This window comes from Nerophis lumbriciformis, linkage group LG01, assembly GCF_033978685.3.
Source record: "Nerophis lumbriciformis linkage group LG01, RoL_Nlum_v2.1, whole genome shotgun sequence".
Taxonomy (NCBI): Eukaryota; Metazoa; Chordata; class Actinopteri; order Syngnathiformes; family Syngnathidae; genus Nerophis; species Nerophis lumbriciformis.
The window spans coordinates 58,084,140-58,111,598 of NC_084548.2; the positions used below are offsets into that span (position 1 = coordinate 58,084,140).

A 27,459-nucleotide genomic window follows, 5' to 3' on the forward strand; every position below is an offset into this window, starting at 1 on the left:
GAACAAGTTAGGACCGAAATCATGGTCCCAATACGGAAAACCATTGCATCTAATAGAGAATGTCTCATTTGCACCCTTGGTGGTGAAATCTATCAAAATTAGGGTGGTCCCAAATGGAGGGATTTTTCAAAGTGACTGTGTGTCGGTTTGAAAAGTGCTCCCCCTCTGTTCAACATATGAAATAACAAGTGTGTGTATAGGCTCCAGCACCCCCTGCGACTCTGACCGGGACAAGCAGTAGAAAATGGATAGATGTATAAAAGTGAAGTGCTCCCCCTCTGGCCAACATATGTAATAACAAGTGCGTGTAAGAAATTGAAATGCGCCACCTTTGGCCAAAATTGATTACATTAAAAAAAAAAAAAAAAGTATATATACTGTAATAACTTGAAGTAAATAATGAAGATTAAAAACAATTACAAACAAAAAATTAAAATGAAATAAAAATAACTAAAAGTTTACCTTTTTTATATTTGCATAGTATGTATATATTATTAATGTTGTAAATAAAAATATTTATATATCTAGAAAGGGTGGTCCCTAAGAGGTAGGCATTTTTCGGAGGTCTCAAGAAGGTAACAAATACAAGAGTGTGTGTGTGTGTGTGTGTGTGTGTGTTCAGTGTCTTTACAAGAACTTTGTTATCTCTGCTTGCTCTATCTTCCCCTCTGCAAGTCAAGGCCTGCAGCCGAGTGAAACTATGAAGCAGCTAATTAATCCTATTATGTGGTTATCAAAACAATCGCGGGTCAAAGCTCGTCGAGTCATTTTCAGCCAATAGTCAACATTTCCCTGTGAGCGTCCTTAAAGAGTTTAATTTCGGAGATATTGACAGATAAAGTGTTTGATTTCATGGACGTGTTGCACTGCCTTCACTTGAGTTCAAAGTGATGGAAAGTTTGGGGGTTAGAAACTGCACTTTTATATAATATTTGTTACTAAAGTGCTAATCGTGAGACTTTCACAAGGCTGAAAGTGACAAAACTGTTTGTCTTAAATTGTTAATACCAGAACTGTACCGATACAACCTGTTCACCGCCGATACAATACTGATATCGTAACCTTAAATACTGACAAATAATCCAATCAGCAAAGAAGTGTGAAGAATGGAATGTTTGAAAAAGGTTTGAAGTGAAATTAGTCAAACAAGACAAACTGTAACTGCCTGAAATGGACTTATGCGCTCTTTAAGTTGAAGTGGAGTGGTAATTGTTTATTTGGTGATACCTCGTCCCCACTATAATTCCTTCGGGTAAGTCTAATGACGCAGTAAGTTGAACGATGCGGACACGATTGTTACTGGTTGCTTCCTAATTGTCCCTCGGAGACTGTGCCGTTTAAAACCGAGTTTATCAGGAAGCTTCCAGCTGTTAGAAATGAAAAAATATCAAAATGGCCCTTGCGTGCTCTCATTTTTAAGTGCGTGGCCCCTCAGTGGAAACAGTTTGGACACCCTGGCTCTTACTGGAACTAGGAAAAAAGAAACAATGCAAAAACGTGGGCTCGTTGAGATCGAATACGGTTCTTTTCCTGTTTACTACCTGGCTCAGATTCATTTCCGCTCAGCAATTCTTTAAACAAATTATATTTATAAACTATTAATTTTACCTGCCGGTCAAATGTAGTGACTTTTTTAATCCAGCGGGTGGTGCCCTTATGAAACGACGACACTGTTGCTGCACGGTCAATACAGCCAGTGAGTGCGCCACACGCTCACTGACTTAAAAAAAAAGTCCAAACAGTCAAACATAGAAAATACTTGCTAAGAAAAAAAAAAGTCGCTTGACGTTTGTTTTTTGACTACTTCTTTGATTATGTATAGATCAGAGATTCTCAAACTGTTGTACACAGGCTCCATCTAGTGGTACAACAAAGTATCACTTTATTAAATATCCACACACAGTGTTACTGTTCAAGCTGTGTGTCATGTTACAGTGGTCAAAAACTTTCAATATACTTGTTAAATAAAACCCATCTTGTTTTTAATGAATATTTAGGCCTATTACACTCCTGCATTTTAATGTCATTGTGGTGGTATGTGGTGAAAAAAGTTTGAGGACCGCTGGTCTAGATCATGGAACTCCTTTGAGGGCGAGGGTTTGACCCGGATTATTTCTATTAGTTTTAATGATTTATTCCATCATGTGAGGATGAGTGGTGAACATAGTTGCCACCTTACACCAATATTGTCCCAACTTTCAGCAAAATGGAACAAAGTTGCTAACTTTGGCTTACGTCTCACTCAAAGAGATAAACACAATGATTTCTCCCTGTTTGATGTCTGCACACACACATCTCTCCAGTTTAAATGCGGGGAGCACCGTTAACTCAGCACACAGGCCGAGTTAACTTTCAGTTTCGATCTCCGCCAAGGCGGTGCTGCAACACGGACAAAAGGGTGTCAGCAGGGCGGCCATTGTAGAGCTTCTTCCCCGGACTTTAGTCGGCTCGGTCCTCCCTTAAAGCGCCGGTTGTTGCTATTGTTGGTCCTCCTTTGTGTAGAACGACTTGTTGTTCTTCAGAATGTGAGCGAACTCTTCCCTGTCAAAGGGAGGCTCCCAATTAGTGCTTCTCCATTTTGTTTTGTCATTTTTTTCGCGCCGCCCCTAAATTAAAATACGATTGATAACCTGATATTTATTTATTTATCCGTACAAACCGATGTGTGAAGACTTGTGTAAAGTCCGGACTATAAGCCGCTACTTTTTCTCCCAACCTGCGGCTTGTAAAACGGTGCAAATAGTTAAAAAAAACAAACAAGCAAAGACATTTAAAAAGGTGTGGTATTTGTTGTGCTATGGTGCCATCTTTTGGACGAGTTTGCTCTCGGCAGGTGCTGCAGTGTCCTCCTGTGTAGTGCTTTCAACGTGCCGTTCTGTTTTCGAGCCGTCCGTACTCTTCTTCTTCTTCATTCATCACTCCGAGCAACGTTTGTAAGTTTTACAATATAACTAAAACTATTTGGACTTACTAAAGCGTCCCATGTGTGATGTCTGTAGGAGTGTTTTCATGCATATTTGTAGCGTCGTTAGCATTAGCTAATATGCTAAGATGTTTGCATGTGTCTGTGTTAGTATTATTAACTTACAACGGCATTCTTTCTGTGTTGTTTCACTTTCATAAATGCACCAAAACGTCACTTTGGAGTTATTGAGTCTGTTTAGCTGATTGGAGAGCTCGCTTGTGCAGCATGAACGTGACTTCTGTTTTGTTTGATCATCCGTGTTACAGACAGAACCATTAAAGGCCTACTGAAACCCACTACTACCGACCACGCAGTCTGATAGTTTATATATCAATGATGAAATCTTAACATTGCAACACATGCCAATACGGCCGGGTTAGCTTACTAAAGTGCAATTTTAAATTTTGCGCGAAATATCCTGCTGAAAACGTCTCGGTATGATGACGTCAGCACGTGACGTCACTGATTGTGGAGGACATTTTGGGACAGCATGGTGGCCAGCTATTAAGTCGTCTGTTTTCATCGCAAAATTCCACAGTATTCTGGACATCTGTGTTGGTGAATCTTTTGCAATTTGTTCAATGAACAATGGAGACAGCAAAGAAGAAAGCTGTAGGTGGGAAGCGGTGTATTGCGGGAGGTGTTGTGCCGGATAACGCACCCCCGCCGTAGAATGCACCCCCTGACTGTTGTGCCGGATAACACAGCCGGTGTTTCATTGTTTACATTCCCGAAAAATGACAGTCAAGCTTTACCATTGGCCTGTGGAGAAGTGGGACAACAGCGACTCTTACCAGGAGGACTTTGAGTTGGATACGCAGACGCGGTACCGTGAGTACGCATGCAGCTGCGGCTTCCAAACATTTGATCGCTTGCTCGTACGTGCCTATCTGAATTGCTACCACTGCCCTCATCCACAAATCTTTCATCCTCGCTCAAATTAATGGGGAAATCGTCGCTTTCTCGGTCCGAATCGCTCTCGCTGCTGGTGGCCATGATTGTAAACAATGTGCAGATGTGAGGAGCTCCACAACCAGTGACGTCACGCTACTCGTCTGCTACTTCCGGTACAGGCAAGGCTTTTTTATCAGCGACCAAAAGTTGCGAACTTTATCGTCGATGTTCTCTACTAAATCCTTTCAGCAAAAATATGGCAATATCGCGAAATGATCAAGTATGACACATAGAATGGACCTGCTATCCCCGTTTAAATAAGAAAATCGCATTTCAGTAAGCCTTTAAGGTATGTAAATAACTAGGGATGTCCGATAATGGCTTTTTGCCGATATCCGATATTGACCAAACCCTTAATTACCGATACCGATATCAACCGATACCAATATATACAGTTGTGGAATTAATGCATTATTATGCCTAATTTGGACAACCAGGTATGGTGAAGATAAGGTCCTTTAAAAAAATATATATATAAAATAAGATAAATAAATTAAAAACATTTTCTTGAATAAAAAAGAAAGTAAAACAATATAAAAACAGTTACATAGAAACTAGTAATTAATGAAAATGAGTCAAATTAACTGTTAAAGGTTAGTACTATTAGTGGACCAGCAGCACGCACAATCATGTGTGCTTACGGACTGTATCCCTTGCAGACTGTATTGATATATAATGTAGGAACCAGAATATTAATAACAGAAAGAAACAACCCTTTTGTGAGTGTGAATGGGGGAGGGAGGTTTTTTGGGTTGGTTTACTAATCTTGTGTTTTTTATGTTGATTTAATAAAAAAAATTTAAAAAACGATACCGATAAGAAAAATACCGATACCGATAATTTCCGATATTACATTCTAAAGCATTTATCGGCTGATAAGATCGGCAGGCCGATATTATCGGACATCTCTATAAATTACTCATTTCACAACATATATATCTGCGGCTTATAGTCCAGTGCGGCTAATATATGGAAAGAAATAGTTTTCCTTGGAGAATTTAGTGGGTGTGGCTTATATACCGGTGCGCTCTATAGTCTGGAAAATCGGGTATTTAAGTCAATTTGGTCACATTTCCTGCTCGAGCCTGTTGATTAGTCCGAGCAGTGCTGCCACCTCGCTGGAGGCGTGTCTATCGTTCAAGAATGAAATGACGCCAACACTGAAGGCCCTTAACCCCCCACCCCCCTCCCCCCTTTAGAGGCTCCCCTGTACTGATTGTTAAAAGATAAATGACAATACAAATAAGTCCAAGAAGTAAAAACAACAATCTTGTCCAGAGAAATGAATATTTCCTACAAGGAGGTGAATATTTGAGTGACAATCATCTCTTGTTGAAAGACATTTCTCATGTCGCTCCTGTGCTTGCAATCACAAACCATCATTCATCAGATCTGCGAGGCACTTTTTTTAAATCCCATCCAAAAAAAACCAAACCTCGTCACATTTTGTCGTTGAAAAAAGGCGATAAAATTTGGATGGACTACGGACATGACGGCGCAAGAACTTCATCTTACATTCTCCTCGCTCTTAAAAAGCAACAAGAAACGGGCAAAAGCGATGGAGGCGGACCTTCTGTGGATGGGAAACTAGGATCAAAAACAGCGAGAGATCCACGTAAAAAATGTTCTTCCAGTGGAATGTTTGTTACTTTTCGATACCAAGAAGAGAAGACGTTGGTATCCAAGTAGTGCAGGAGGAACTTGTCTTGCTCGAAAGTGCAGAGTTCATCTTCTTCTTCTCCAGCGCCGCCTCAACGAGGCTTTTGGCGAACTTGGACAAACCGGGGGACGAGCCAAAGAAGGACTGGAGTTCTTCCTCATACCGACTCTTCGGTGGACAGCAACAGGGGGTTGATGTACTCGAAGCCCTCGAACTCCGACTGGTCTATTCTCTTGATGACGCTCCTGTAGGGCAGAAGAACAAGCAGGAACTAGTCAGACTTCATCCAGGAATAACCACTAAGGAAGTCCCAGGACAACTCTTTCAATACCCATACCGGACCCATATTGGACCCTCCAGTAGAATCAATTGTGTGCTTTTTGGAGGACATTTAGATATTGAACACGCTGAAGGACTGCTTCTTTTGCACATGATATCACACACAAGTAAACACTCTGCGGGACTACTTGTATCGCACATGCATACTTGCCAACCCTCCCGGATTTTCCGGGAGACTCCCGAAATTCAGCGCCTCTCCCAAAAACCTCCCGGGACAAATTTTCTCCCGAAAATCTCCCGAAATTCAGGCGGACTCAGGTCAATGAGGACCTGAGTCCGCTAACCCACAATATAACCAGCATACCTGCCCAATCACGTTATAACTGTAGAATGATGGAGGGCGAGTTCTTGGTTTCTTATGTGGGTTTATTGTTAGGCAGTTTCATTAACGTCCTCCCAGCGCGGCAACAACACACAACAAGAGCAGTCACGTTTTTGTATACCGTAAAGCAGTTCGTCTGCCGTAAACAGCAATGTTGTGACACTCTTAAACAGGACAATACTGCCATCTAGTGCATTTGATAAAAGCACTTTTGTGCGTGCCACACAGCAATGCATCATCAGAGAGGGTGTTCAGCATGGTTAGAAAAATAGTGACAGAGAATAGAACAAGGATGGACAATTCAACCCTTAACTCAACAATGAGTAGATGAGTGTTATGTGTGTGTATATGTGTAAATAAATGAACACTGAAATTCAAGTATTTATTTTATATATATATATATATATATATATATATATATAATAAAATTAATATATATATATATACGTGTGTGTGTATATATATATATATATATATATATATATATATATATATATATATATATATATATACATATAATAAAATAAATATATATATATATATATATATATAAACGTATATATATATATATATACACATATATATATAGCTAGAATTCACTGAACGTCAAGTATTTGTTATATATATATATATATATATAAAGATATATATATGAAATACTTGACTTGGTGAATTCTAGCTGTAAATATACTCCTCTCCTTTTAGCCACGCCCCCAACCAAGCAATCTTCCTAACAATGCTAAACTGTAAACTATGGTCAACCTGCACTTCAATGCAGTTTCTATGCCGCTGGACAAAGCTCAAACAAAATCTCGTTGACATGTATGACTTAAGTGTTATTATGACAATGACAATAAAGGAATTGATTGATTGATTGATTGATATCACACACAAGTCAACACGCTGCAGGACTGCTTGTATCGCACATGATATCACACACAAGTCAACACGCTGCAGGACTCCTTGTATTGTATCGCACATGATATCACACACAAGTCAACACGCTGCAGGACTGCTTGTATCGCACATATCACACACAAGTCAACACGCTGCGGGACTGCTTGTATCGCACATGATATCACACAAGTAAACACGCTGCAGGCCTGCTTGTATCGCACATGATGTCACACACACAAGCAAACACGCTGCACGACTCCTTGTATCGCACATGATATTACACACAAGTCAACACGCTGCAGGACTGCTTGTATCGCACATGATATCACACACAAGTCAACACGCTGCAGGACTTCTTGTATCGCACATTATATCACACACAAGTAAACAGTGCTTGTATCACACATGATATCACACAAGTAAGCACACTGCAGGACTGCTTGTATCACACATATCACACACAAGTCAACACGCTGCAGGACTGCTATATCGCACATGATATCACACACAAGTCAACACGCTGCAGGACTCCTTGTATCGCACATTATATCACACAAGTAAACACTCTGCGGGACTGCTTGTATCGCACATTATATCACACACAAGTAAGCACACTGCAGGACTGCTTGTATCACACATGATATCACACACAAGTCAAGATATCACACATGATATCACACATAAGTAAGCACACTGCAGGATTGCTTGTATCACACATGATATCACACACAAGTCAACACGCTGCAGGACTGCGTGTATCGCACATGATATCACACACAAGTCAACACGTTGCAGGACTCCTTGTATCTCACATTATATCACACACAAGTAAACACTCTGCGGGACTGCTTGTATCGCACATGATATCACACACAGGTAAGCACACTGCAGGACTGCTTGTATCACACATGATATCACACACAAGTCAACACGCTGCAGGACTGCTAGTATCGCACTTGATATCACACACAAGTAAACACGCTGCAGGATTGCTTGTATTGCACATGATATCACACACAAGTCAACACGCTGCAGGACTCCTTGTATCACACACAAGTCAACATGCTGCGGGACTGATTGTATTGCACATGATATCCCACACAAGTAAACACGCTGCAGGACTGCTTGTATCGCACATGATATCACACACAAGTCAACACGCTGCGGGACTGCTTGTATAGCACGTTTTACATGCAAGCCGATAGCAATCAACACTTTATATCAGACTGACTGGCTATATTTGTATCGATCGAAATGACTGTCGCCATGGAGGCAGGGATTAACGACTTAGAGGCGGCTTCGCACTGTGGAGGGGCGTTAGCCGCTAGCGAGGATGCTACAATGCCTAGAGGATGCGGTCAGATTTCTCGAACGTGTCATCAACATCTTGCTAGTATAAAATGTTTGTCGTTGGCGTATGAAGCTGTGAGTCCCAGACCATGTGACCGCCACTACATTTCAGCTATCTGGCGGTAAACGCAGTCAAATTTAGCCAACAAAAAGAGAAAGAATGTGGTCTGACGGAATAATCTGTTTTTTTCTTTCCTGAGTCTGCTGCATCCATTAGCAGAAGCATAATCACAGGTTAATGAAGTGGAACCATAACGAGCAGGCTGACAGTCCATGAGTAAATAGAAATGTATCCTAGCAACAGTCCCACCGTGTGTGCGCGCGCGCGTGTGTGTGTGTGTGTGTGTGTGTGTGTGTGTGTGTGTGTGTGTGTGTGTGTGTGTGTATGTGTGTGTGCGTGTGTGTTCAGAGCGACACAAGAAGCCCAAAGAGGGCCTCTCACTAGTGGAGGACAACACCTACTTTGAAGTAGAACACAAAGGTGGTGCAGTTGAAAGAGTGTTGCTGTCACGTGTACACTATGTCCTGTGTGAGACATCAACATGTTGACCAACACAACACCTTTCTTCTGCTTTCCTGCTGAAGTAACATCTTCACTCTGCAAATGTAGGTTTTTTTTACACACACGTTCCTCTTATTGGTGTTTTCCAGCCTGCAGACACGCCCGCCTTGCCTAAAGGGTTCAAAGAAGGCGGGCCAAGGACCAATTAAATATCAATGTACGATATTATCACGGTATTACGGTAAATGTTAATGTGCAATACCATGGTATTAAATCTCACTGTGCGATATCACGGTATTAAATTGCAAAGTGCGATATTATCATGGTATCAAATTGCAAAGTGCGATATTATCACGGTATCAAATCTCAATGTGAGATTTCACAGTATAAAATCTCAATGTGAGATATCACAGTATAAAATCTCAATGTTAGATATCTCAATGTGCGATATCACAGTATTAAACATCAATGTGTGATATCACAGTATTAAATGTCAATGTGCGATATCACAGTATTAAACGTCAATGTGCGATATCACAGTATTAAATGTCAATGTGCGATATCACAGTATTAAACGTCAATGTGCGATATCACAGTATTAAATGTCAATGTGCGATATCACAGTATTAAACGTCAATGTGCGATATCACAGTATTAAATGTCAATGTGCGATATCACGGTATTAAATTGCAATGTGCGATATCACAGTATTAAATGTCAATGTGCGATATTATCACGGTATTAAATGTCAATGTGCGATATCACGGTATTAAATGTCAACTTGCGATATTAGCACAGTACTAAATGTCAATGTGCGATATCACAGTATTAAACGTCAATGTACGATATCACAGTATTAAACATCAATGTGCGATATCACAGTATTAAATGTCAATGTGCGATATCACAGTATTAAACGTCAATGTGCGATATCACAGTATTAAATGTCAATGTGCGATATCACAGTATTAAACGGCAATGTGCGATATCACAGTATTAAATGTCAATGTGCGATATCACAGTATTAAACGTAAATGTGCGATATCACAGTATTAAATGTCAATGTGCGATATCACGGTATTAAATTGCAATGTGCGATATTATCACAGTATTAAATGTCAATGTGGTCTGACGAGAAAGAATGTGGTCAGATTGTATCACACATGATATCACACACAAGTAAGCACACTGCAGGACTGCTTGTACCACACATAAGTTGGTCCAATATATATATATATATATATATACGTATATATATATATATATATATACTCCTCTCTGAGCTGCCACCTTACCGTGGTAGAGGAGTTTGCGTGTCCCAATGATCCTAGGAGCTATGTTGTCCGGGGGTTTCTATGCCCTCTGGTAGGGTCTCCCAAGCCAAACTGGTCCTAGGTGAGGGATCAGACAAAGAGCAGCTCGAAGACCTCGATGAAGAACACAAACCAAGGACCCAGATTTCCCTCGCCCGGACGCGGGTCACCGGGGCCCCCCTCTTGAGCCAGGCCCGGAGGTGGGGCACGATGGCGAGCGCCTGGTGGCTGGGCCTGTCCCCATGGGGCCCGGCCGGGCACAGCCCGAAGAGGCAACGTGGGTCCCCCCTCCAATGGGCTCACCACCCATAGCAGGGGCCATAGAGGTCGGGTGCAGTGTGAGCTGGGCGGCAGCCGAGGGCAGGGCACTTGGCGGTCCGATCCTCGGCTACATAAGCTGGCTCTTGGGACGTGGAACGTCACTTCGCTGGGGGGGAAGGAGCCTGAGCTAGTGCGTGAGGTGGAGAAGTTCCGGCTAGATATAGTCGGACTCACTTCGACGCACAGCAAGGGCTCTGGAACCACTTCTCTTGAGAGGGGCTGGACTCTCTTCCACTCTGGCGTTGCCGGCAGTGAGAGGCGACGGGCTGGGGTGGCAATTCTTGTTGCCCCTCGGCTCAAAGCCTGCACGTTGGAGTTCAACCCGGTGGACGAGAGGGTAGCTTCCCTCCGCCTTCGGGTGGGGGGACGGGTCCTGACTGTTGTTTGCGTTTACGCGCCAAACAGCAGCTCAGAGTACCCACCCTTTTTGTATTCACTCGAGGAAGTACTGGAGAGTGCTCCCCCGGGTGATTCCCTCGTTCTACTGGGGGACTTCAACGCTCATGTTGGCAGCGACAGTGAAACCTGGAGAGGTGTGATTGGGAAGAATGGCCGCCCGGATCTGAACCCGAGTGGTGTTCTGTTATTGGACTTTTGTGCTCGTCACAGATTGTCGATAACAAACACCATGTTCAAACATAAGGGTGTCCATATGTGCACTTGGCACCAGGACACCCTAGGCCGCAGTTCCATGATCGACTTTGTAGTTGTGTCATCGGATTTGCGGCCTCATGTTTTGGACACTCGGGTGAAGAGAGAGGCGGAGCTTTCTACCGATCACCACCTGGTGGTGAGTTGGCTGCGATGGTGGGGGAGGATGCCGGACAGACCCGGCAGGCCCAAACGCATTGTGAGGGTTTGCTGGGAACGCCTGGCAGAGTCTCCTGTCAGAGAGAGTTTCAATTCCCACCTCCGGAAGAACTTTGAACATGTCACGATGGAGGTGCTGGACATTGAGTCCGAGTGGACAATGTTCCGTACCTCTATTGTCGAGGCGGCCGATTGGAGCTGTGGCCGCAAGGTAGTTGGTGCCTGTCGTGGCGGTAATCCTAGAACCCGTTGGTGGACGCCGGCGGTGAGGGATGCCGTCAGGCTGAAGAAGGAGTCCTATCGGGTTCTTTTGGCTCATGGGACTCCTGAGGCAGCGGACAGGTACCGACAGGCCAAGCGGTGTGCGGCTTCAGCGGTCGCGGAGGCAAAAACTCGGACATGGGAGGAGTTCGGGGAGGCCATGGAAAAAGACTTCCGGACGGCTTCGAAGCAATTCTGGACCACCATCCGCCGCCTCAGGAAGGGGAAGCAGTGCAGTGTCAACACCGTGTATGGTGGGGATGGTGCTCTGCTGACCTCGACTGCGGATGTTGTGGATCGGTGGAGAGAATACTTCGAAGACCTCCTCAATCCTACCAGCACGTCTTCCTATAAGGAAGCAGGGCCTGGGGAATCTGTGGTGGGCTCTCCTATTTCTGGGGCTGAGGTTGCCGAGGTAGTTAAAAAGCTCCTCGGTGGCAAGGCCCCGGGGGTGGATGAGATCCGCCCGGAGTTCCTTAAGGCTCTGGATGTTGTGGGGCTGTCTTGGTTGACAAGACTCTGCAACATCGCGTGGACATCGGGGGCGGTACCTCTGGATTGGCAGACCGGGGTGGTGGTTCCTCTCTTTAAGAAGGGGAACCGGAGGGTGTGTTCCAACTATCGTGGGATCACACTCCTCAGCCTTCCCGGTAAGGTCTATTCAGGTGTACTGGAGAGGAGGCTACGCCGGATAGTCGAACCTCGGATTCAGGAGGAACAGTGTGGTTTTCGTCCTGGTCGTGGAACTGTGGACCAGCTCTATACTCTCGGCAGGGTCCTTGAGGGTGCATGGGAGTTTGCCCAACCAGTCTACATGTGCTTTGTGGACTTGGAGAAGGCATTCGACCGTGTACCCCGGGAAGTCCTGTGGGGAGTGCTCAGAGAGTATGGGGTAACGGACTGTCTTATTGTGGCAGTTCGCTCCCTGTATAATCAGTGTCAGAGCTTGGTCCGCATTGCCGGCAGTAAGTCGGACACGTTTCCAGTGAGGGTTGGACTCCGCCAAGGCTGCCCTTTGTCACCGATTCTGTTCATAACCTTTATGGACAGAATTTCTAGGCGCAGTCAGGGCGTTGAGGGGATCTGGTTTGGTGGCTGCAGGATTAGGTCACTGCTATTTGCAGATGATGTGGTCCTGATGGCTTCCTCCGGCCAAGATCTTCAACTCTCACTGGATCGGTTCGCAGCCGAGTGTGAAGCGACTGGGATGGGAATCAGCACCTCCAAGTCCGAGTCCATGGTTCTCTCCCGGAAAAGGGTGGAGTGCCATCTCCGGGTTGGGGAGGAGATCTTGCCCCAAGTGGAGGAGTTCAAGTACCTCGGAGTCTTGTTCACGAGTGGGGGAAGAGTGGATCGTGAGATCGACAGGCGGATCGGTGCGGCGTCTTCAGTAATGCGGACGCTGTATCGATCCGTTGTGGTGAAGAAGGAGCTGAGCCGGAAGGCAAAGCTCTCGATTTACCCGTCGATCTACGTTCCCATCCTCACCTATGGTCATGAGCTTTGGGTCATGACCGAAAGGACAAGATCACGGGTACAAGCGGCCGAAATGAGTTTCCTCCGCCGAGTGGCGGGACTCTACCTTAGAGATAGGGTGAGAAGCTCTGTCATTCGGGGGGAGCTCAAAGTAAAGCCGCTGCTCCTCCACATCGAGAGGAGCCAGATGAGGTGGTTCGGGCAGATGCCCGAACCAATTGAATATGGGTTGAAAAGGATTTGCAAATCAGACCAGATGGTCAGGATGCCACCCGAACGCCTCCCTAGGAAGGTGTTTCGGGCACGTCCGACCGGTAGGAGGCCACGGGGAAGACCCAGGACACGCTGGGAAGACTATCTCTCCCGGCTGGCCTGGGAACACCTCGGGATCCCCCGGGAGGAGCTGGACGAAGTGGCTGGGGAGAGGGAAGTCTGGGCTTCCCTGCTTAAGCTGCTGCCCCCGCGACCCGACCTCGGATAAGCGGAAGAAGATGGATGGATGGATGGATATATATATATATATATCCATCCATCCATTTTCTACCGCTTATTCCCTTCGGGGTCGCTAGAGCCTATCTCAGCTACAATCGGGCGGAAGGCGGGGTAACGTGTATATATATATATATATATATATATATATATATATATATATATACATACACGTACACTATATACAAACCCCGTTTCCATATGAGTTGGGAAATTGTATTAGATGTAAATATAAACGGAATACAATGATTTGCAAATCCTTTTCAACCCATATTCAATTGAATGCACTACAAAGACAAGATATTTGATGTTCAAACTCATAAACTCTTTTTTTTGTTGTTAACTTAGAATTTCATGGCTGCAACACGTGCCAAAGTAGTTGGGAAAGGGCATGTTGAAGCCACGTTGATGTAACAAGTGGCTTGGCATTGTCTTGCTGAAATAAGCAGGGGCGTCCATGGTAGCGTTGCTTGAATGGCAACATATGTTGCTCCAAAACCTGTATGTACCTTTCAGCATTAATGGCGCCCTCACAAATGTGTAAATTACCCATGTCTTGGGCACTAATACACCCCCATACCATCACAGATGCTGGCTTTTCAACTTTGCGCCTCTAACAATCCGGATGGTTCTTTTCCTCTTTGGTCCAGAGGACACAACGTCCACAGTTTCCAAAAACAATTTGAAATGTGGACTCATCAGACCACAGAACACTTTTCCACTTTGTATCAGTCCATATTAGATGAGCTCAGGCCCAGTGAAGCTGACGGCATTTCTGGGTGTTGTTGATAAACGGTTTTTGCATTGCATAGGAGAGTTTTAACTTGCACTTACAGATGTAACGACCAACTGTAGTTACTGACAGTGGGTTTCTGAAGTGTTCCTGAGCCCATGTGGTGATATCCTTTACACACTGATGTCGCTTGTTGATGCAGTACAGCCTGAGGGATCGAAGGTCACGGGCTTAGCTGCTTACGTGCAGTGATTTCTCCAGATTCTCTGAACCCTTTGATGATATTACGGACCGTAGATGGTGAAATCCCTAAATTCCTTGCAAAAGCTGGTTGAGAAAGGTTTTTCTTAAACTGTTCAACAATTTGCTCATGCATTTGTTGACAAAGTGGTGACCCTCCCCATCCTTGTTTGTGAATGACTGAGCATTTCATGGAATCTACTTTTATACCCAATCATGGCACCCACCTGTTCCCAATTTGCCTGTTCACCTGTGGGATGTTCCAAATAAGTGTTTGATGAGCATTCCTCAACTTTATCAGTTTTTATTGCCACCTTTCCCAACTTCTTTGTCACGTGTTGCTGGCATCAAATTCTAAAGTTAATGATTTTTTGCAACAAAAAAAAAGAAAATGATTTGCAAATCATTGTATTCCATTTATATTTACATCTAACACAATTTCCCAACTCATATGGAAACAGGGTTTGTATATATGTATGCATATATATGTATATACTGTATATATGTATGTATATATATATATATATATATATATATATATATATGTGTATATATATATATATATATATGTGTATATATATATATATATGCGTGTGTATATATATATGTGTATATATATGTATGTGTGGGAAAAAAAATCACAAGACTATTTCATCTCTACAGGCCTGTTTCATGAGGGGGGTTCCCTCAATCATCAGGAGATTTTAATGGGAGCATTCACATACCATGGTTTATATAGGGCACAGAGTGGGTGGGTACAGGCTGGCGTAGGGGCGTGGTGATTGGCTCATGTGTTACTACCTAGGAGGTGTTTCCGTCTGTGGCGGCATGCTGTTACAATTTCGCTGCGCTTGTTGAGGGATGACAGGTCTGGACGGTAAATAATAAACCGTTTCTCTTTCAAGCATAGGTTGCATCTTTTATTACCACTATTGTAAGGTGTGCTGGATGCAAGAATTTGCCATGTTATTGAATATTCAACATTATTGTCTTTGAGGTCCCAAATGTGTTTGCTGAGTTCTGTGGTATTCCGCAGGTTTTGGTTCCTGAAAGAAGCCTTGTGATTGTTCCATCTGGTTTTGAACTCTCCCTCGGTTAATCCTACATATGTGTCGGATGTGTTAATGTCCTTGCGTGTTACCTTAGATTGGTAGACAACTGATGTTTGTAAGCACCCCCCGTTGAGAGGGCAATCAGGTTTCTTTCGACAGTTGCAGCCTTTGTTGGTTTTGGAGTCGCTCTGTCCGGGGGCTGACGGCTCATTTGCAATTGTTTTGTTGTGGTTTGAGATAATTTGTCGTATATTGTTCATACAGCTGTAGCTCAATTTGATGTTGTTCTTGTTGAATACTTTTCTTAGGGTGTTGTCTTTGGGAAAGTGTTTGTCAATCAGATTGAGGAATTTGTGTCCAATGTTAGTTGAGACGTTTTTGCTGTATGGGGGGTTGTACCAGATGATGTCGTTTCGTTTTCTGTTCTTTTTTGGTTGGTTTCCTGGCGTGGGTTCATAGGTGAGGGTGAAATTGTATCCGCTTTCATCAAGGGCTTTTTGGTACGGGGGGGTTGCTTGGTCAAATTCAGCTTTGCTAGATGACAGCATCGATAGCCTTTTATTAATTCCGGTAGGTATTCTTTTCGTGGTGGTGGGTGGGTGGTTGCTGTCATGGTGCACGTATTGGAGTGTTGTGTTGGGTTTCGTGAATGGTTGGTAGCTGTTATTTCTCAGGTTGAAAGTGACGTCAAGAAAGTTGACGGTTTGCTTGTTGGCTTCAATCGTGATCCGTAGGCCGTTCTCTTTGAAAATTTGGCATATGCGCTTCTTGGTATTCTCGCTGCTCCTTGGCGAGGCGCGACACACTGCCAGTCCGTCATCACGGTAAATACCAAGGTTCAGATTGAGGCTAGCGAGCTGGGAGAGGAGGAAACTCCCAACGAGTTCACACGTTTCTGCTCCGTCAAAACTTCCCATAGTGAGGTCAAATGTTGCATTGTTCTTTTTTTGCCATGGTGTACTGTGTATATATGTGTATATATATATATGTGTGTGTATATATATATGTATATATATATATGTATATATATATATATATATATATATATATATATATATATATATATATATATATATATATATATATATATATATATATATATATATATATATATATATGTAAATATATATACACACATATTTAACATGTACAAACCCCGTTTCCATATGAGTTGGGAAATTGTTGGATACACATGCTCTCTGGTATACATATATATATATATATATATATATATATATATATATATATATATATATACATATATATATACATCCATCCATCCATCCATTTTCTACCGCTTATTCCCTTCGGGGTCGCGGGGGGCGCTGGAGCCTATCTCAGCTACAATCGGGCGGAAGGCGGGGTACACCCTGGACAAGTCGCCACCTCATCGCAGGGCCAACACAGATAGACAGACAACATTCACGCTCACATTCACACACTAGGGCCAATTTAGTGTTGCCAATCAACCTATCCCCAGGTGCATGTCTTTGGAGGTGGGAGGAAGCCGGAGTACCCGGAGGGAACCCACGCAGTCACGGGGAGAACATGCAAACTCCACACAGAAAGATCCCGAGGCCGGGATTGAACTCACGACTACTCAGGACCTTTGTATTGTGAGGCAGACGCACTAACCCCTCTTGCACCGTGCTGCCCATATATATGTATATGGGCAGCATATATATATATATATATATTTATATATATATATATATATATATATATATATATATATATATATATAAATATATATATATATATATGTATATATATATATATATATATATATATATATATATATATATATATATATATATACACACCAGAGAGCATGTGTATAATACCCCGGACTATATATATATATATATATATATATATATATATATATGTATATGTATGTACTGTATATATATATATATATATATATGTATGTACTGTATATATATATATACACACATGCTCTCTGATATATATATATATATATATATATATATATATATATATATATATATATATATACATATATGTATGTATATATATATGTATGTATATATATATATGTATGTATATATATACCAGAGAGCATGTGTGTATATATATATATATATATATATATATAAATAAATATATGTGTATATATATATATATATACATATATATGTATACATACATATATGTATATATACGTATGTATATATGTATGTATATATACTGTATATATACTGTACATATATATATATATATATATATATATATATATATATATATATATATATATATGTATACATACATATATATATATATATATATATATATATATATATACACATATATATGTATACATACATATATGTATATATACGTATGTATATATGTATGTATATATACTGTATATATACTGTACATATATATATATATATATATATATATATATATATATATATATATATATATATACATACCAGTGACGTGCAGTCCCTAGAGGCAGGTGAGGTGGGGCCTCACCTGCCATCATGGAAAGAAAAAAAATGTAAAAAGATTTTTTTTTAATTAAATTGTTATATGTATCCAGTGATTATACTATAAAGTTATTTTCCATTTAACTTCACCCGTTTTAGATTATTTGTATTTAAAATCGCTGAATTTCCACATTTGCCGTTCAAATACTGAGAAGAGACGGTGCGGTGAACAGCAGCCAGTTGAGGCACGTCACTGCGTTGTGCCTCACCATGGATTGCGGACTCGGCTAACTGCTGGCCTGCTGTGCAGTGAGACTGTATTGCTATATGAATTATATTATACATTTCCATAGTTTAGTTAGCTGAGGTATATAATGTACAGTGTATTTTGTCAACAACTGTATGTGTGTAACGTATTTCTTGTGCTGAGCGATCATAAAACGGCTGCAAAAGACGCACTGGCTGAGGCTCGCCTACTGCACCCCCGCCGTAGAATGCACGGCAACCCCTGACAGGAGTGTTATATCAACTAAAGCCCACACTTAAACTTTCTACGTGCAAGATTGAATCTATTTAAAAAAGTTATTTCATAAGAAGCCAAAAAGTGCAAAAACAATAATGTTCGTGTTGGAGGAGTTGTGAATGACTGCAGGGCCACAACATTAGGTACACCTGCAGACTGCAGTTGTACCTAATTCACAACTCCTCCAACACGAACATTATTGTTTTTGCACTTTTTGGCTTCTTATTAAATAACTTTTGTAACCTATTTTTATGGGCTTTCCTCTTTGTGATGTTAAGTTCCTGTTATGCGCTGTTATACAGTATATGCCTTGAGCTCTTATTTTGAAGGCGCTATGAGCGGAAGTGATGACACGTTGGAGTGGAGCGGAAGTTTTTGAAAGAAGGTAAATAAAGTGGTCCTCGTGTAAACTGGAGCCTCCGTGTTTGTTATTTTGTAGTTTCATACAGTATAGGCGACATTTATAAACCCTCGGTTACACTTTTTTAAATAGATTCAATCTTGCACGTGGAAAGTTTAAGTGAGGGCTTTAGTTGATATAACACTCTCGTCAGGGGGTGCATTAATCCAGCACAACAGCGGCTCATGGACTTATTTTATAAGTAAAGGTAAGACCATAATAAAGTTTTTTTAAATTAAATGTGCTTTTTTGTGTGCTACAGTTTGTATGTGTAAAGTTAAAGTTAAGTTAAAGTACCAATGATTGTCACACACACACTAGGTGTAATGAAATTTGTCCTCTGCATTTGACCCATCCCCTTGATCACCCCCTGGGAGGTGAGGGGAGCAGTGGGCAGCAGCGGCGCCGCGCCCGGGAATAATCTTTGGTGATTTAATAACCCCCAATTCCAACCCTTGATGCTGAGTGCCAAGCAGGGAAGAATGCTGGTATGAGCTTTTAAACATAACCCGTTAACTGCTGCCAATCAAATGGTGAATAAGATACTCTTTAGGGTTCATATGTTTGTAAATCTGACTGTGATGAAGTCAGTGCCTCACCAGCCATGAACCTCACCGCACGTCAATGATACATACATATATATACATACATATATATATATATATATATATATATATATATACATATATATATACACATATATATATATATACATATATATATACATATATATTTATATATATATACATATATATATATATATATATATATATATATACACACAGACATATATATATATACATATATTTATGTGTATGTATATATATATATATATATATATATATATATACATATACACATGCAACCATTATATATTTATGTATATAATGTATATATGTATGTTACCTTACATGCAGTTGGCCTTCGAACCTGGATCAAATTGTTTTATCCCAATGCGACCCCCCCAGTCACAAAGTTCTGACACCCTGCTGCCTGCTGCAGACGGGTAACTAAGAGGTACATTTTTAGTCAACAAAATGAACATCTTCATTTTGAGAGCTAATTGTCAAGCGTTCAATTTGACAAGGTAGTTAGTTTTCCATGCTTGTGTTGACATTTCCTTTCCTTCCTGCCATGGTCCTTTATTTTCAACATACATAAAAGAAGTGAATCATAACCGATATGGAGCGAAATCAAAGATAGCGATAGAGTTCTCAGCCCTGAAATGGACGTGAGTGAGTCCTCAAGGTGAAGTTCTGGTGAGTTAAATGAGTTTGGCTCCTGAGGCCAAGTGGACTACAACAGTCCAAGAGTGATGATTATTCAGTTGACCACCCACAAGTCATTCAAGACTTTTACAAAAGCCACCAAGGAGCGCGGCTGGAGAAGAAAAATGCTTCTTTTGCTTGTGTTTTCAAAGACGAGAAGCTGGCGTAGACCCCCCCCCCCCCCCCCCCCTCCCCCTCCTCAACGTGGCCATGTAAATCTCCACCATGGAGAGTTTAGTCGTCCCTCTCTCTCCTAACATCTCTTTCTTCTGGTGCCAAGCCATCAGAGAGCTCTTTTGCATCAGCCCCTGCTAGCGAGAGTGGGCGACGCCATCCTCTCTCCCTGGTAACCCGGGGAAGAGACGGGCATGGCGAGATAAAGTGCCTTCTTTTGATGTGCCTCAGTGTTTGATGGCAGCTTGATATCTCCACTACTTCAAGCTCCATTCATCTCCTCTCCTCCCATCCAATGTTGCCTCCCCAAAAGTCTGTCATGAACGCCTCTCGTTAATCCTGTCACACGAAGGTTTGGAAGATTCCTAATGAGCCAGAACAAGGTGGGAGAGTCAAAGATGTCTGCCACAAGTTCACAGCATGAACGCAAGGAATGATGACGTTCCTCCACTTGATTGTGGCAGTCATGAAGATGTATTCTCTGCAATTATAATGGGTCGAATCCATACCTATTTTTGTTGCTTTTGTTTGTATTAATAAATGTTCATTGTTAGTAAATGTAATATTTAAAATAAGTGTGATATCCAGTTGTTAAATCTTGTTTTTTTTTTGTTTTTTTTTACACTTTAGAGTCTTAGTTCTCCTGCTGGGGCGCAGACTTAGGACCAAACATGTAAAACTGGGTTTCACTTTTATGCTCCGAAAATCTGGAATACCGTATTTTCGGAGTATAAGTCACACCGGAGTATAAGTCGCACCTTCCGAAAATGCATAACAAAGAAGAAAAAAACAAACATATATATGTCGCACTGGAGTATAAGTCGCATTTTTTGGGGAAATGTATTTGATAAAACCCAACTACAAGAATAGGCATTTGAAAGGCAATTTAAAATAAATAAATAGTGAACAACAGGCTGAATAAGTGTACGTATTATGAGGCATAAATAACCAACTGAGAACGTGCCTGGTATGTTAACGTAACATATTATGTTAAGAGTCATTCAAATAACTATAACATATAGAACATGCTATACGTTTACCAAACTATCGGTCACTCCTAATCGCTAAATCCCATGAAATCTTATACGTCTAGTCTCTTACGTGAATGAGCTAAATAGTATTATTTGATATTTTACGGTAATATGTTAATAATTTCACACATAAGTCGCTCCTGAATATAAGTTGCACCCTCGGCCAAACTATGAAAAAAACTGCGACTTATAGTCCTAAAAATACGGTAGTCTTCCAGAAGATGTGAGATGTTGGCAATGTTAAAATGCAGGCTAAAACACCTATTTAAAGGATTTTATGTAAGCCGCTACTTTTTTCCTACACTTTGAACCCTGTGGCTAATTTATGGATTTTTCATTGCTGGCGGCCATAATAAATAGTTTAAAAAAATAAAAATAAAGAATACACTGAGAAGGTCTTTTATTGTTTGTGCCATCTTTTGGACGAGTTCCCTCACTGCAGGTGCTGCAGTGTCCTATTTAGTGCTTTCAACCGGAAGGAGAATTTCTGTTCCGTCTTTTAGCTGTCCATAGCGCTTCTACTCGTATGGATTCTTCATTCCTCACGTTTGTCAGTTTTACAATATAACTAAAACAATTCTTACTTACTAAACTGTCCCACGTGTGATGTCTGTAGGAGTGTTTTCATGCATATATGTATGTGCTATCGCGATGTAATTAAGCTAGCGTCGTTAGCATCAGCTAATATGCTAACAGGTTTACAAGTGTCTGTGTTACTATTATTAACTTACAATGGCATTTTTTTTGTATTGTTTCAGTTTCACAAATTTCTCAGTGAATTCACCAAAACGTCACCGTGGAGTTATTGAGTCTGTTTAGCTGATTGGAGAGCTAGCTTCCGCAGCTAGTGGGTCCATGACGATGACTTTTGTTTTGTTTGATTAGCCGTTTTACTGCAGTGTTACAGACATAACAATTAAGGTATGTAAATTAATATTTACAAAATATATATTTGATTTGTCAGGCTGTGGCCCTCAGTCAACATTTGGGCCCTCCTGATTTAAATTCAAGTATATCTACGGTAGAGACTATATTCATGTGGGCCCCATTCCTGGGTGGATCTCGCGTGAGAGGAAGGTGGGGGGTTAAACGGTTTGCAATGCAGTCTGCTGAAAATGACGGAAAGCACCACTCGACATAGCAACTGACATTGTGGTTAAAGTTGGAATTGCCACAAAACACATTTTCAGCTATTCATTTCATTTTTTTTTCTCCCATTATTTTATGTACCGGTATTTCAGGCAATGACATAGAGAAATACAAGTTGACAAAACATAATAATATAAATTAATATGGTGCATGATTGTCCATCATGCACCCATATTCAATACTTTACTGACGTCTGGCGGATAAAGTGGATATCCGTCACGTTTCATGTGTCAGGTAAACCGTGACGAATGGGGCCATATGAACCTCTTCCTACTGTAAGTTATTCTATGGAATAATTGAGTGTTATTAAAAACAGCAAGGACTTCATCAAATATTTGTGGTGAAGAAAAGGCACTATTTCAGTGATCGCATGTCCCATCTAAAGTCCGTATCACATGAGCCAATAAAAAAAAGAGTTGAGAAGCGGTACTTACTCGTCGTCAGGTGTTAGTTGTACTGGCTCGTTGGTAAATTGTGTGTCAAAGTTTTCAAGGCCGTATTCATCGGAGATCTGAGGTTTGAAGGGCGGAGTCATCTCTTTTTTCTCCAGCTGGACACAAACAGATACTTTTTACTGCTCAGGACATAAAAAGAGGGTTTAATGGCTGCATCAAGCAACATTCAGGCTCTGCTAAGGCAGAAAATAAATATCAACAAAGTATGTGATCAGCCCATCAATAACTCTGATCCCAAAATATATTTGAGTATTTTTGGCCTCGCCGCTGACAGAAGCAGGTAGACTATGTGGCGACTCTGTGGAGTTGCTCCAATAAGTTAATAATCATTACCTCCATTGCTGCGAATAAATTACATGTCTTACAAGTATTATTATCACTGGATGATGAGACTAAACATGTAAGAGCAATTAGTAGCAGAGACGCTAATCGCTAGTTGCTAAACGAGCTTGACACAGCAGAATAAATAAGTCTGAGTAAAACTTTTTTTTTTAATAAGTTTGAATTGTGTCAAAACGGTGGTGTGTTTGAGATGATGAAAGTAATTTACTATGGTTAGTAAACATTACAGTTAATGAGATTTAAAACATTTCACTTTTGACAAACATTCTGGAATAAGTACAGACACTTGTGTGTGATATCATGTGCGATACGAGTGGTCCTGCAGCATGTTTACTTGGGTGTCATATCATGTGCGATACAAGCGATCCGGCAGCGTGTTTACTTGGGTGTGATATCATGTGCGATACAAGCAGTCCTGCAGCATGTTTACTTGTGTGTGATATAATGTGCGATACAAGTGTTTCTGCAGCGTGTTTACTTGTGTGGGATATCATGTGCAATATGAGCATTGCTGCAGCGTGTTTACTTGGGTGTGATATCATGTGCGATACGAGGGTTCCTGCAGCGTGTTTACTTGTGTGGGATATCATGTGCAATACGAGCAGTGCTGCAGCGTGTTTACTTGTGTGTGATGTCATGTGCGATACAAGCAGTTCTGCAGCGTGTTTACTTGTGTGTGATGTCATGTGCGATACAAGCAGTTCTGCAGCGTGTTTACTTGTGTGTGATATCATGTGCGATATTAGCAGTCCTGCAGCGTGTTTATGTGTGTGTTATATCATGTGCGATACAAGCAGTCCTGCAGCGTGTTTACTTGTGCAAAGCTGGAAAGCCAGTTATCTAAATGTCCTCCAATAAACACCCAATTTCTTCTTTTCTACTAAAGTAATTTACAAAAGGTAAACATGCTAGGCTATAGACTACTAGCAGCACACAATAGCACACCAGTAATCATCATTGAACAATAAAACAGCACCTTAGTCAATCTAAACAAGTATAAAATAATTATAGTTGCATATTACTTACACATACAAAGTCTCCAAGGCAGAATTAGTAACAAACGTGCCCGCATCATTCAACTTAATGAGTTATTGTGACCACTAGCTTTTCTAACGTTCCCTACTATAAAAAAAAATAAAATACAAGTATGTATGATTCCTGCTGATATCGGTATCAGACAATACTCAAGGATCGGTATGTTATCGGATGTGGAAAAAGTGTTAACCTTCATAACGCCATCATTGTTGTCTCAGCACACCTGAAGTTCACCATTAGGACCATTTTGCAACCATTTCTTGTTTTCACAATTTGGAACCAAAAGAAACAAACACTTGAACACTTTTTTGTTTTGTTTTGAAACAGCACACTTTTTTATGTAAAAACAAAGTGAATGTGCACGTTTAATTCACTGACTCCCGTACTTCTTTTTGGCACGAACCGAATCCCGCTGGATTACAAGAACCCGGCACCGATTCATGTAAAATCCAACGGTGCCATGTTACGGTGCCTGGGTCATGCTTCGGTCCAGCAGCACTGAGAGTATATATATGTCATGTTGCTATTTTCATTGCCAATTAATTGAGTTAAAACTCTCCAACACAAGTAAAATAAGGCTCCACCTGTACAAAAATGCAGCCTGATGCTAACATGCATTGGCTACTGATTAGCATTAGCGATTTTACACGGCAATTTCAACACCTCCAAATGTGTTAATGAAAACTACAACTAAGATGCACGTTACAATCAAACAGATGGTGTGTAGTAAGTGCACTACGTACAGTATTAACACTTTTTAGGGTGCAACAGAATGCTAAGACTGAACTGACCAACACACCATAAACTACACATACTGCCATCTAACGTCTCGGACTTGACTCAGTGATGTGGTGATAAAACAAATGGACATTAGTAGAGATGTCCGATAATATCGGCAGACCGATTAATGCTTTGAAATGTAATATCGAAAATTATCGGTATCGGTTTCAAAAAGTAAAATGTATCACTTTTTAAAACGCAGCTGTGTACACGGAGAAGTACAGAGCGCCAATAAATCTTAAAGGCACTGCCTTTGCGTGCCGGCCCAGTCACATAATATCTACGGCTTTTCACACACACAAGTGAATGCAATGCATACTTGATTAACAGCCATACAGGTCACACTGAGGGTGGCCATATAAACAACTTTAACACTGTTTAAATATGCGCCACACTGTGAACCCACACCAAACAAGAATGACAAACACATTTCGGGAGAACATCGGAATATCGGATATCGGCAAAAAAGCCATTATCGGACATCTCTCGACATTAGTGATCATAATCAGCTCAATGTGGCAATTAAAAATGAGACAATCAGACCCCCCCCGAAGACCTCATAAGGTACAAGCGGTAGAAAATAGATGAATGGATGGACAATTAGTATTTATTAACACACAAAAGTACTAAAAGTTGGTATCGTTGAGTACTTGTATCGGCTCAGATGTGAACTGTGAACCATCCCTACGTTGAATGACTTTGTACTCTTCTGTGTACTTTAGTATTTAGCAGCTTCTTTGTGTTGAGTAGTGATGGTTCAGAGTGTTTCCAAACAAACAACATTCCTCCTCCAGTACAAGTGCCTCCTCTGTCCTCTCACTCCCTCCTTTCATCTTCTCACACACCTCCTCTCTGCTCCTTCTTTCTGTCTCCTGTGTCGCTCGCTGTGCTGGGAATCAATCACACGGCCTGCACCTTGCGTCTCGCCCTCTTTCAACACACGCACGCACGCACGCACGCACGCACGCACGCACGCACGCACGCACGCACGCACGCACGCACGCACGCACGCACGCACGCACGCACGCACGCACGCACGCACACACACACACACACACACACACACACACACACAAAAGGGAAGTGCCCAGCGGCCGTAGCGGTGCATGAAAGATGCAGGCGAGTGTATGTGGGCTTTACTGTACAAAGGCGCTTGACATCAAAGTAGTAACTACAAGTACTCCATTACTTTTACTGAAGTTACTTTTTGGACAGTAGGAATGCAACAATACTGTATTGTACTGATAGAACTTCCCACGGTTGATATGACCGTTTTTAATTGAAATGATGACAAATAATAAAGTTTCGGACAGACTGGCACAAGCTTAATTGCTAGCATGAAAACAAAAGACATTAACATATTTCCCCAGTAAGAAAGGACGGGCGGATTGTCACGAGCCTAAATTTTAACATGACATCATGAGACATTAACGTATTTCCCCAGTAAGAAAGGACAAACTTCCATCTAGACGTATTCAAACACATTAGTGTCTAAGGATCTAAAATTGTGAATGCATGAATTATTAATCTAATTGTTCATTTCCTGTTAATATCTGATCAGTTCCTGTTTTAACATGTTCTATCTACTCTTCTGTTCAAATGTAATAATCACTTTGATACTTTACATTAGTTTTGGCTGAGACTATAGATTTGGGTATGGATGCAACACCAATTAGTTACAGCAGGGGTGATGAAACGTCGGCCCACAGGACAAGTGCGGCACACCACCTCACTTTGGCCCCCGAGATGTCACAATGTCGCTTGCGGGGGGTTTCCAAATTAATTTTAAATATTTGACTTGTGGACAACGTGGATAAATTACAAACCCCGTTTCCATATTAGTTGGGAAATTGTGTTAGATGTAAATATAAACGGAATACAATGATTTGCAAATCCTTTTCAACCCATATTCAGTTGAATGCACTACAAATACAAGATATTTGATGTCAAATTCATAAACAAATAATAATTAACTTAGAATTTTATGGCTGCAACACGTGCCAATGGGAGACAGGTCTGGACTACAGGCAGGCCAGTCTAGTACCCGCACTCTTTTACTATGAAGCCACGTTGATGTAACACGTGGCTTGGCATTGTCTTGCTGAAATAAACAGGGGCGTCCATGGTAACGTTGCTTGGATGGCAACATATGTTGCTCC

The 27,459-nt window shown here is 41.4% G+C and overlaps 1 protein-coding gene across 2 annotated transcripts in view; it reads right to left on the minus strand.

Annotated features, from left to right (window-relative positions):
* Positions 1 to 5,166: 5,166 nt before the first annotated feature.
* Positions 5,167 to 27,459, minus strand: part of prkcz (protein kinase C, zeta) — a 194,308-nt gene continuing 172,015 nt past the window's right edge. Inside the window, exons 17-18 of one of the 2 annotated variants that reach the window (XM_061988001.1) lie at positions 23,123 to 23,238; positions 5,167 to 5,824 (exon numbers count right to left, since the gene is read on the minus strand). In XM_061988001.1, coding sequence (XP_061843985.1) covers positions 5,737 to 5,824; positions 23,123 to 23,238 — 204 coding nt within the window. In that variant the 3' untranslated portion in view covers positions 5,167 to 5,736. Of the gene's footprint in view, positions 5,825 to 20,546; positions 20,874 to 23,122; positions 23,239 to 27,459 lie in introns of those variants that run through there. The other variant, XM_061987991.1, reaches the window with a different exon arrangement.